The sequence below is a fragment of the Acanthaster planci genome, linkage group LG05 (genome assembly GCF_054643075.1).
Source record: "Acanthaster planci isolate LZ-2023a linkage group LG05, COTS_SCS, whole genome shotgun sequence".
Classification (NCBI taxonomy): Eukaryota; Metazoa; Echinodermata; class Asteroidea; order Valvatida; family Acanthasteridae; genus Acanthaster; species Acanthaster planci.
The window spans coordinates 22,379,549-22,390,671 of record NC_141781.1 but is presented as its reverse complement, the minus strand read 5'-3'; the positions used below and the strand labels follow the sequence as shown (position 1 = coordinate 22,390,671).

General features: G+C 38.7%; 1 protein-coding gene, 1 long non-coding RNA gene and 1 other non-coding gene across 4 annotated transcripts; 2 read left to right on the top strand and 1 right to left on the bottom strand.

Moving 5' to 3' along the window:
* The first annotated feature begins 31 nt into the window (after nucleotides 1-31).
* Trnav-cac (transfer RNA valine (anticodon CAC)) lies at nucleotides 32-104 on the top strand. Its single transcript has one exon. It is a non-coding gene; the product is annotated as a tRNA-Val (tRNA).
* Nucleotides 105-943: 839 nt separating this feature from the next.
* Nucleotides 944-7,819, top strand: LOC110987433 (sugar transporter SWEET1-like). 2 transcript variants are annotated; one of them, XM_087137060.1, is made up of 7 exons: nucleotides 948-1,148; nucleotides 3,033-3,127; nucleotides 3,651-3,728; nucleotides 4,260-4,383; nucleotides 5,123-5,284; nucleotides 5,859-5,978; nucleotides 6,506-7,819. In XM_087137060.1, exons 3-7 carry the CDS (start codon nucleotides 3,697-3,699, stop codon nucleotides 6,593-6,595), a joined length of 528 nt encoding a protein of 175 aa, XP_086993186.1. In that variant the 5' UTR covers nucleotides 948-1,148; nucleotides 3,033-3,127; nucleotides 3,651-3,696; the 3' UTR covers nucleotides 6,596-7,819. The 2 variants fall into 2 exon arrangements, with proteins under 2 accessions (XP_022105861.1, XP_086993186.1); XM_022250169.2 differs by lacking the exon at nucleotides 3,033-3,127 and having other exon boundaries at nucleotides 944-1,148.
* On the bottom strand, nucleotides 5,343-10,572 carry LOC110987434 (uncharacterized). Its single transcript, XR_002599271.2, has 5 exons — nucleotides 10,414-10,572; nucleotides 9,677-9,778; nucleotides 6,467-9,239; nucleotides 6,025-6,095; nucleotides 5,343-5,715 (listed from the first exon to the last, which is right to left on the bottom strand). It is a non-coding gene; the product is annotated as an uncharacterized LOC110987434 (long non-coding RNA).
* Between the last annotated feature and the right edge of the window lie 551 nt (nucleotides 10,573-11,123).

Genomic DNA, 11,123 nt, shown 5'->3' with positions numbered 1-11,123 from the left:
ATTTGTTTAGAATTACACTTCCTTTCACGAAGTTTTCGTAGTGTAGTGGTTATCACGTGCGCCTCACACGCGCAAGGTCCCCGGTTCGACCCCGGGCGAAAACAAGCTTTTTAATTTTTTTCTCGTATTTTGTCAACAAAAATTTGGCATAAAAGTTCAAGATAGTGCTTGCCTTCTTTAACGCTTATCTAAAGGTTTCTGTTTCTTTCCTTTCAAGGGTGCAGGAAGGAACTAGGCTAACGTCTTGTAGTTTTTACAAAACCATCATGATTGATTCTTATGGTTTAAATAACTTTTCTTTGTTTTACTGTTGTTAACGTATACTGCCTTTCAGGTAACATCCAGCGCATTTTAATTTTCTTAATTGAACTGCTTCCATTTCCCTTTAACTCGTGATCTGTTCCTTTTATTCTTAATTTTTGCGTTTTGAATGTTAAAAATAACCTCAAAATTTGCGTTTCTCGTCACCTTTAAGGAGAATGTTTGATGGCCCATGCGTTCCCAGTCAAAAGTTAGGTGTCCCGGGGGGGGGAGGGTTAAAACACCCCATGTCTGCCCCAGCTCTGACGTCATGTCATGGGGGAGGGGTCCGATTGGCAAAGACCGGGGTCCGTAGGATGCCCCTAATCCCCAACCCGTTGCAGGGATCATTCTCACCAACAGGTAAATCAAAGCTTGTCTTTTTCAGTTTTTTTTGGGGGGGGGCTGATCTGTTTTGAAAAAGAACTCTACGTTATGCCTCAATCACAACTCATACATGTGTAATTATTACGGATTGGTGTCCCCGCCTTTCCCCCAAAGTCTTGCATCCATTTCATCAGCAGCAGCATCAAATAGAGTCAATTTCGACGGAAAGCCCATGCTATCAGACTAGAATTTTTATCTACGGCTGTGGCTCTTCACCTAATATTATTACCGGCACGGAGTATGAAAGCCCTAGCCCTATCGGTTGGGCTCTTCATTGGAAACAAACAGATGTACGTGGCGCTTGAATGTAAAATTTCTGAATGAATTTTTGTCAGTAGGCCTAGGCCTTAATTAATATTATTCGACGTTCTGTTAATTCAGATCATCACCAAAATGGAGTGGATGCAGATTCTATCATTGACAACGACTCTCTTCACCATTGGCATGTTCATGGCTGGAATGTAAGTGAAATCAAAGTTAAATATTGCCTACCACCAAAGCTAAAGTTCATTAACCAGTCGAGGCTGTGTGTTACTACATCATGGTTACTACGAGGCCTACTAACATTTGGTACGGCACATACGGACAACAAGGCATAGGTGCACTGGGAAACGGGTCATGTCGTCCCCCGAGTCAAGTCGTCCCCCAAAATTGAAACCCTGGTCAAGTCGTCCCCGGGTCAAATCGTCCCCAAGTCAAATTGTCCCCGGGTCAAGTCGTCCCCCAAGTGTTATCTATGAAAGTATGTATAATTTTCCTTTTCTTTTTTAGGTACATCAACACGTAGAAAAGAGAAAGAAAACAAGACAGAGACTTGTACATACATGTACTCATTCATTCACAATTTTCATTCGTTCTGTGGTGCTACTGTGCTCGCTTTTGAAATCTATGGTGGCAAAGACGTGCCACACAAAATATTTATTAAAAGGCAATTCCTGTTGTGTGCCAATGTACTATGTAACAGCACATAGGCCTTAGGCTTATTCTTTGAATTATCAAAGCAATTTGAACATCTTTAAATTTCGAATTTGCCAGTAGTCATTTCCAGTTTATTTAAATAACTTTCTGAAATCAGTAATGCGGAAATAAATTTCAGTTTTAAAATAACTAGGAAAATCAGGTTGTTTCAAAAGGTTTAAGTTGGTTTTATTCATGTAGGGGTAGCTATTTTTGCACTGGGTGTGCTCTCAGTGGGCGAGCTGAGCACGTCTGATCTCCATGCCAAATGCAAGCATCTCACTTGACCATAGCATTAAGCAAACGGGGCCTGAGTCGTCAAACCAACCAGCTCTTTCTGAGATAGCTCAGTCCTGTCGGATATTTTGATTATTAATATATAATTATTAAATGAAATAAAAATAAATAACTTAAATAAAATAAATAAAAAATATCCCAATAAAAGAAAAACTAAACTACCCCAGTAAAAACTTGAAAAGAATTTTTTTTAATAAATTCCCCCCCCCTAAAATAAATTACCCCATTAAAAAATTGAGAAGTAAAAAAGAAGACAAATAAACTAACCCCCCCAAAAAAATAAATAACTGCAGTAAAATTATTTTTATAATGTAATTATTTATATGGTGGACGACTTGACTAGGGGACGAGTTGACTCAGGGATGACATGACCAACATTCGGTGCACTGAACCAGTTCAAGCTCCATTGAAAACAGTGTAAAATCAACCAAGTTTGGAGCCCCATGACAGGCAACTAAAGGCCCTGAGGCCTCTCAAACAAGAAAATAATGTGTTGTTCGGCCTTTGGTCCTACCCCCAGAGCTGTGGGGTCCAACGTCCACTCCGTGGGAGCAGGGCGTGGCTGGACATCGGACCCCACATTTCTGGGGGTAGTTTGGTCCTTCAGATTTCATTTCATTTCATTTTCAAATTTGAGTAGGTTAACCAATGAACAAACAAATGTGAATGTTCCCAAGTCTTCTCAGCAGCCATTTTTTAAATGTCACCCCACACCTTTCTCAGGCTCTTCTGACAAATTTTCAATCACGTTTTTGTCTGCTTTGCCCCAAGACGGGTGCTTCTGAATCTATAGAGGTGATCCTAGGCCTTACTTACACAATCCCACAATTTCGTGGCCCACACAGACCCCTATTTTTGAAAGAATTTGTAGGGGTACTTTTTAAGTGCCTTAGCCTGGCAGAGAATTTTATTTGAATTAGGACACTGCACCCCAAGGCCTACTGTCTGACAATAACAAGGTCAGGCTCCGGCTGAGGCATGGTAATGTTTAATAAGCGCAGTCTTGAACCTTGCACAAATTTATTGTACTCCCCCCTAAGCTTATTATCCTATGAATGGAACTTATTTAAACTTGTTATTTTCTTTTGAAGATGCAATGTTCACACTGATCTGTTCCTTGCTCAGTGATTGATTCAACAGTGTTCACTTCCTGTTTGTTTTCTGCATGGATAAATCTTTACTTAATGTATGTTATTTTGTTTGATTATCTGTTTGTTTTTCTTTTGACTTTGTGTAATACAGTAAGTTACATGTGTAACATTTTACATTTAAGTGTTTGCCGTCTGTGTTTATGTCAGCAACTTTTTAGACTAATTTTCCCATTTTTTTTTACCTGGTATTCAACGTATAACAACTTCTGAATCTTCATTTTATGCATTGTATTTACATAAGTTTTTGTATTTTTTATTGAATACATGTTATGTTCGTAGGTGTGTTCCTCTAGGAGGCTCCTTGATAAATTGCTGATTTAATTTTCATTGTTTACTTTTCTGTTAAATCTATGTACTTTATCTTATCTGATCAATGCCCAAATATTCTAAATATTTATATGTATAATGTTGTCATAATATTTAGTGTAGTCGTGATGATTTCAGTGAAACGTGAAATTAGCAATGGCGTTGTGTGATTGGCAATTTCCCTCTTTGAAGTTTGTAATATTATGACTATATTGGGATTGATTCTCTGTCATTCACATTTTTATTCTTCAGCCCTGACTGCCTGATTGTCCTTAAAACTGGAAGCACAGAAAATGTCATGTTTCTCCCATTTCTAATGACAAACCTGAAGTAAGTAATCATTTCTTCAGAAATTGATGATTTAAACACATTTTAAATTTGATACAATATTATAATTTGTTACAATGTGTTCATTTACTGGACATTTACCACGAACGACTCTCTGGTGGCTACTCTAGTCCAGGCCTGCAGCCCTGTAAAAGAGAGCCCAGAATTGTGTGGTGTTGCATAATTTCCTTTGTTCCGGTGAATGCCAGCAGTGGCGCTGTGTCGCTAATCAACAGCGGTATACTGTTTCAAAACAGTGCCGGATTACCTTCGAAAATGGAAGTAGAAAAATGATGGCAATTCCCAGCAGCAGGTCGTTTGTTCCGAGCAGTCTTTTGTTACACAGACCAGCTCTTTTGTTCGAAACAAGGCACCCGGCTCTGTGTATAAACACATAGTGCCCAAACCGGGCCCCCCGGCAGGAAGTGGTTAATGTTTCTGCACTTCTTCAGAGGCAAAAGCTTTCACTAAATAAGGTAATTTACTGTCAAGTTCACCTGTCTTGATCTGTTCCAATTTCTTTCTTTTTTCCAGCAATATTTTGTGGACATCTTACGGCTATCTGAAGAGCGATCCTACCATCATTACCGTCAATGCCGTAGGGAGCTTCTTACAGACATGTTACATGATCGTATTCATGGTATACTCCCCTACTCGGGTACGAATGAAACTTTTCAAAGTGGAAGAGGTGGTTAGGCCATGCTGCACACAAAGCTTGGACATCTGTAGTACAATTCAACATTTTCTTCAGTGGCAGATCTATCAAGAAGTGGAGGTGGCCAACATATACGTTAGGGGGGGGGGAGATCATACCAAATGAAGATGAACCCAAACGTACAAGCAATGTACTTATACATGTATATTTCAAGTGATAATTTCTGCCAAAAGATAACCAGTTAAGAGTATAAAAATAACCTTGGTAAAAAAAGGCATCTGTTAAAAAGGAATTTGAAACGTTGAGGGGCAGGTGCACCTCTTTTCTGCATCCATTTCTTCCAGTGTACATTATTTAATAAATGCATTTATATTTAAAATGAGTGGCCTTTACCTTTATCGCTGTCAACCAAAGTTCTTAAGGAGTTGTGGTTGCAGTCTAACTGAAATTCTTTGGTATCCAACACTACAGGATGGGATTACGGAGCTTGCCTCGTGCACATAGGCAAATACAGCAATGGATTCAAAGCTCCGCATTCATCAAATTATCGCAAAACATTTGGACTAATCTGTGGTTGTAACTTTGATAAACTGAAGCCTCACTGTGTTGCTTATTTCCTTCTTGTTTGCTGCAGCAAAAGAGCTAAATTTGCTATCTTGACTAAACGAAATCCTGCTCACAATGATGCAAGAGCTTTTTTTATCTAATTGATCATAGTGCCATCATGTTGCCTATGTTCCAGGTTCAGGCTTTTCAGCGCACTGTTCTGGCTTGTGTTGCCATGGTGTCTCTCTACTTGTATCTTTCCATGTATGTCGGCGAGATAAATGCCATCATCAATCAACTTGGGTTTGTCTGCAGCTCGGTGACGGTGCTTATGTACATCTCTCCTTTGGCTGAGATAGTGAGTATCATGCAGAATGTTTGTTACAGCTTTCCTTGACACCTCCTCCCTCCAGCAACTGCCAGACATGGGTCTTTTATATCTGCGGTGGCAGATTAAGAAGGGGGTACCCCGCCTCCTAACTGAAGTGAATTTTAAAGTGACTCCAGTGGGTTATGTCCTGATTGAGGGCTTCCCACTGTCCACTGTCATTTGACCCTCCAAGTTTGCACCTCTCTTTCTAGATCTGTCCCTTTCCCAAGCCTGCCCGGTCATCGACTTTGCCCTTTTGAAATACAGAATTGGCTCATTGAGGTGCCACACAAGTATCATTTGTCGAGAGTCTTGCACCTTGAAATGAATTCCAGCATTCCAGAGTTGGTGTCCTGGCAGTGGCGTAGCCATGGGGGCAGGTGGGGGCTTCACAAATTCCTGACGCCCCTTCCCCCCCACTGAAAAAAAAACAACGGATGAATGGATATTGAACAAGGCTACCAAAAACTTGCCCCACTGGTGCTCCCCCCATAGTAAAAGTCTAGCTACGCCTCTGTGTCCTGGAAGCTTTTAATGAATGATAGGGATATCTCAATTGCAGGTGACAGTGATCCAGACCAAATCTACGAGTAGCATCTCTCTGCCGTTGACCATATCCACACTCTGTGCTTCATCACTGTGGGTTCTGTATGGCACATGTGTCAGTGACCTTTACATTCTGGTAAGGATTTTGTTTATTTTCATATTAACATATGTATAAATCTGACCTAAATTTTGCAGCTTGTTGGGTTTGAAGTTGATTACGAATTATTCTTCACATGGATTCATTTCTTGCCACCTACAAACAAAATGAGAAACAACACGTTTTGGAAAACCTTTCGAGTGAAAGATATTTATAATAGTGGTAATACTTTTGATAACAATAAAATAACAAACAAAATAAAAAGGTAAATTGGGAAAATAGAATTCAAAATGAAATCTGTGGAAATAAATTGTAGAAAATGCAAAGTTGAAACCTTCCACTGAAAAGTTCAAGCCACTCCAAAAATTATAACAATTTCTGAAATCATTTACTGAATTTTTCCAAAAAATATCGGAAGTTCAACCTTTCAAACTCTCTTTGCCATGCATGAACTAAACCCTAACATTTTTCTCATTTAGTGATTCCACTTACATCCAAAGTTTGGCAGTTGTTACCACTGATCTTACCAATATTTTTATGATTCTCTTGGTCCTCATTTCCCCCAGGTTCCCAACGTTCCTGGTGTCTTTAGTAGCCTGTTCAGAATATTCCTACTCTGGAAGTACAAAGATGCTGCAACAAAGCCTTTGGCTTAGACACGACCAGCACATCAGGAATGATTGCAGTTTAAGGGAGGGGGTAGACCATTCTGCCTGTTTGACCCTTCATTATAGATTTTGGCTTATTTTACATACATTCCCTGGTTTGGCAGTTTAATGAATACATGTTTTAACATTTCGCAAAATATTGCGAAGGAAATGCAAAGGATTGTGGGTAGCTAATTTAGATCTGGAGGCATGTAAGGAAACAGGGCCTTGGGTCAGAAGTGATACAAAATCTGACCAATGACAGCTGAAAGAAATTAGCCATTGCCAGCTCAATGGGTACAAGTGAAAGCCTGGCAATGAGGTTGAGTGAATGGGACATGTACACATTTAGTTATTCCAGTTGTATTTACATTGGAAAATGCATTTCTTGAAAGGCTGGGCTAAGTTACCAGCAATTGTTTGCAGCATACCATTGTCTCTGTTATTGTCTTTTGTGTGTATATATTTGTTGGTACTTGGTTGGATTCGGTACTTTTATTCTATAACTAAGTGAACTTTAAAAGAATTTAGACAGAGAGTTTCAAAATTTATCTACTATTTTTATACCTGATAGATTTATTTCTGTGTATATGTCAAAGGTTGTTGGTTATCTGGAAGTTATTTAGTATTCAAATCAAACGAGAGAAAGTTTCCTAGTTGTTTCCAAGATCTGGGTATTTCCACATAAACCATTTGTGATTTACATATCCAGATTGTAATGTTATACAGTTGTCAACTTCCCGATTTCTTTATCAAGTTTATTATAATGTGGGCAAAACAATAAACTCTGACAATCCCAAACCCTTCAAAATCTAACAACTCTGAATGATTTTGAAATACCTTGCATTGTTTAGCCAAGACAAGAGTCCAGATTATAATTGTTGAGGACATCATTTACGCTTACAGTGCAATGATTTATGGAGGTTCCCGGCATAATGCTAAGAAATTACCATTTACTGCACAGAAGATCAGAAGATCTTCCTTAATGTATTTAAAAGATGTGTAGAACTCTAAAATAATCTGAATTTCATCTTTTCATAAGGAAAGTGCTAACACTTATTTTTCAAATGAACTTTGGCAAATACATTCCTTTGATTTTTTTACCCTGTTACTTGTGAACTAGCTTGTCACTTGTACCTGCCAGGACAATTTTAATGGGTTTTGGTAACTTCTCAAAAATTGCCTCTACAATATGGGCTTCTTTGATTTAAATAAAAGCTGAAAATAGTTAGAGTACTGGGTCAGTGAGAAATCCAAAATGTTTCTGAGCGTTGAATACAATAATTGTCAAATGAAGCATTAAATAATGAATCGGGTTGAGGTGTCGGAGCATACTCAGTTTTGTATCAAATCCCTGTACTCCCATATCTTCACATGTCCATCACAAGTACATCATAAGTTGCCTAGTCTTGAGTCAAGTCGTCGCAAGCTATTCAAGTGAAATGTGACAAAGGTAGTCCTTTGTTTTGGTTCATTTTCTGTCACTTGTGACCAGACCAATGTACTGACTTGTGATTTACTTGAGACTGAACATGTAAGAATTGATACATTTCTGATAGAGAATTTCTTTTTAATGTAAGTAATCTCTTGGCTATTTGAGACATAGACTCCTTGAGATGTCTCTCAATTAAATGCGATCAAGACAGTAAATTTAGACACATACCAAAGTCTGCTTGTGACAGCTCTTACAAAGTCTGAAGCTGTACCTACTCCACTCAGCTGACCACAACAATACTGCAAAATGCGATCGGTAGAAAATGTTCAAAGGTTAAACAAGGCTGTTTAAAATACCCCATTAACTAATTTGTTTGGGATAAAGTAATTACACTGTCAAGCACTTAATATTTCATTAATATCTTCATTCTGTGATAAAGCCATAACAACCATAACCTGTAAAACCATTGTTCAAAGTTCGCATCAGCAAAGTTTCAAATATTGAATGCTAAATATTGAATATTCAGTACAGGTAGAGAATATTCTACAGGCACAAAACTTCCACACAGACGATGCAAATCATAAGCGCAAAACAAATGTGAATGAATACTATCTGAAATAAAACATAAAAGAATGAGAAGCACTGCAGCAAAAATGTCTACAAGAAAAACTGCGGAAGATTATTTCTTCATTCTTAAAATGTTCTCAGTCTCTAAACTGTTTCTCAATTTGTTTGAATATGGAGCACTGGTTGAATTGCATGAGATTTTTAGTGCATTTTTCCCTTTAAATATAGCTAAATGATGTTTTCAAAGTAACTTCAATTATACCCATGTGTGCCTATTTCAAAATGAGCTGAGTTTGTCAGGATAAGTGGGTGCCTTTTTTGGTGTGGTAAAAACTAACTGATAGGGCTTTCCCTGTGTTTTCTCTTGTTGAAACTATGGAAAAGGGGCACAGAGAGCAGTACAAAAGCCCGATATTCCTCCAAATGAAGCCCATGACAATGAAAAGCCCCCACTCGCTCCAGCTGACTGCAAGATTGCAAACAAGCTGCCAGCAGGCACCGCACCACCATACCAGGACATTATCCAAGCTGCCCAAGATCCTGCTGCAATTCCAGATGATGTGAAGCCCAGTAGAGGGAGAACAGCAACACCTAGTGTCACACCCCCAATGCCAATCACACTCATACAAGAGACATAACAAATTGGACCACCTGAAGAATGACACCATATTAACAGCATTTGTTGGAAGCAATGCAAATGGAGATTTTCTTGTTAGTTAATATACGTTTGTCCTCTTGCAATTTGATTGCTATAATAAAAGAAAGAACTATTAGGTATATAGTTATGATCAACCAAAAAAAAATTTAATTAATTTCATTCAAAGCTTCCGCTCTGGCATACTCCAAACAACCATTTTTTCTCCATTTACAACTAGCCATCACTGAATTACTTTGTTGACGCATGAGTCTAGCACTTTATTACCAAGACGTCATAAATGCCCACAAATGCTATGCTTGCATAATTTTTTAAAGTGCATAAGATTAGTGCATATGATGAGTACATTAATCACTTCCCATGTCAAAATATTACGTAGTGTTGGCTCGTTGTTTGCTCTAATTTCTGTAAACATCAAAGTGTAACAACATACCCCCAGCCATCTTTGGACAGGTCAGCAATAACACACACATCAATAGCAGTGATTTCTTCTTGTCCATATCTGCTACAGGACCGTCCTTTTGGCTGGATACAACTTGAATTTAAATGAAAGGAGTACTAATATAGATTGGTGGATACTTGATGGGTTTTATCTCACAGATGTTAGTATAACCAAAGTAGTGCAAAGTAATGAAGACTGGCAAACAGTGTCCTCTATTAAAGATTTTTCCAAACTTGGTGATTTTTTCCTACAGCACATTATGTCGACTTCTGAACGGTGGGACATTGAAAGTTTGCATATTAATACAAATTGTGTATTATATTTGGTACAAAATTGGGGGATACCAACAACTCCCACTGTATACCCATCCCCAAGACCGACACCATTAACGATGACATCAATCCCGTCTGTAATGACAGTTAAAGAGACTGCAACTTACCCCCAGAGCTGTGGGGTCCGACGTCCGCCCAATCTCCCACAGGAGCGGGGCGGACATCGTACCCTACAGTTCTGGGCCAGGGTAGCTGTAGCCCCACTAGTGTGGCACGGACATCTCACTCCCGATCAGCCACACTAGTGGGACTAGGGTAGCCGCAATTTACTGACACGCTGGCGCCAGCGTTGAACTTGAAGAGAATTAATGAAACACGTTTCCGTTGTCAAAGTGCAAATTTGTTATTCTTAAATAATGAAGGAAGCTCCGATCTTCTTAGTTTATGACAACTCACCAACAAAATCGAAGAAAAAAATGTGACGTCCAGATACGTCTGGGTTACAAACTAAAATAAAAAGGCCCAGTCCAGGAACAACGCATTTGACGGGGATCGGGGTTTCCCCTGTAATTGCAATACTAGACTGGTTCCCGTCCCGTACATAGTCTCCAGACGTCTTACAGACGTCCTCTGAGAGCAGGGATCACGGACTGGTACATGGTCCATGCGTGATATTTATACAGGGTATATCAGTAAAACAGGGAAGCCCAAGCCAGTTTTACACTGAATAAACTTAACTTAAATGTATGTATTTACTCAAGTTTATGTTTATACAATTATTTATTTATTTACAAGTAATTTGGATTTGTCCCTTTTTTACCCTATAAGTCAGTTTTTATTATTAGTTGTTTTTTGTTTTGTTTTCCATGATACCTGTAAGTGGCGGATCTCTGCTGTTGGAAATCAGAATAAGTAAATAAAATAATATAAATTACTTCAAATGGTTACTGTGTCAAAGCGGACAACTTGGTATCATCTCAAAGTAGAGAATAAAATATGCATTCCAATGATGCCTCGTTCACGGTTCTACTGTAACGCATCACTGAGCACCAAAGTGTTGAAATTAAGGTTCACAATTGGAGATGGCTTACTCTGACATTGGACAAAATTAACACCGAGTCATGTTTTTTCTCTCTGAAATATTTCCCCCTTTAATCCAGTCAAGA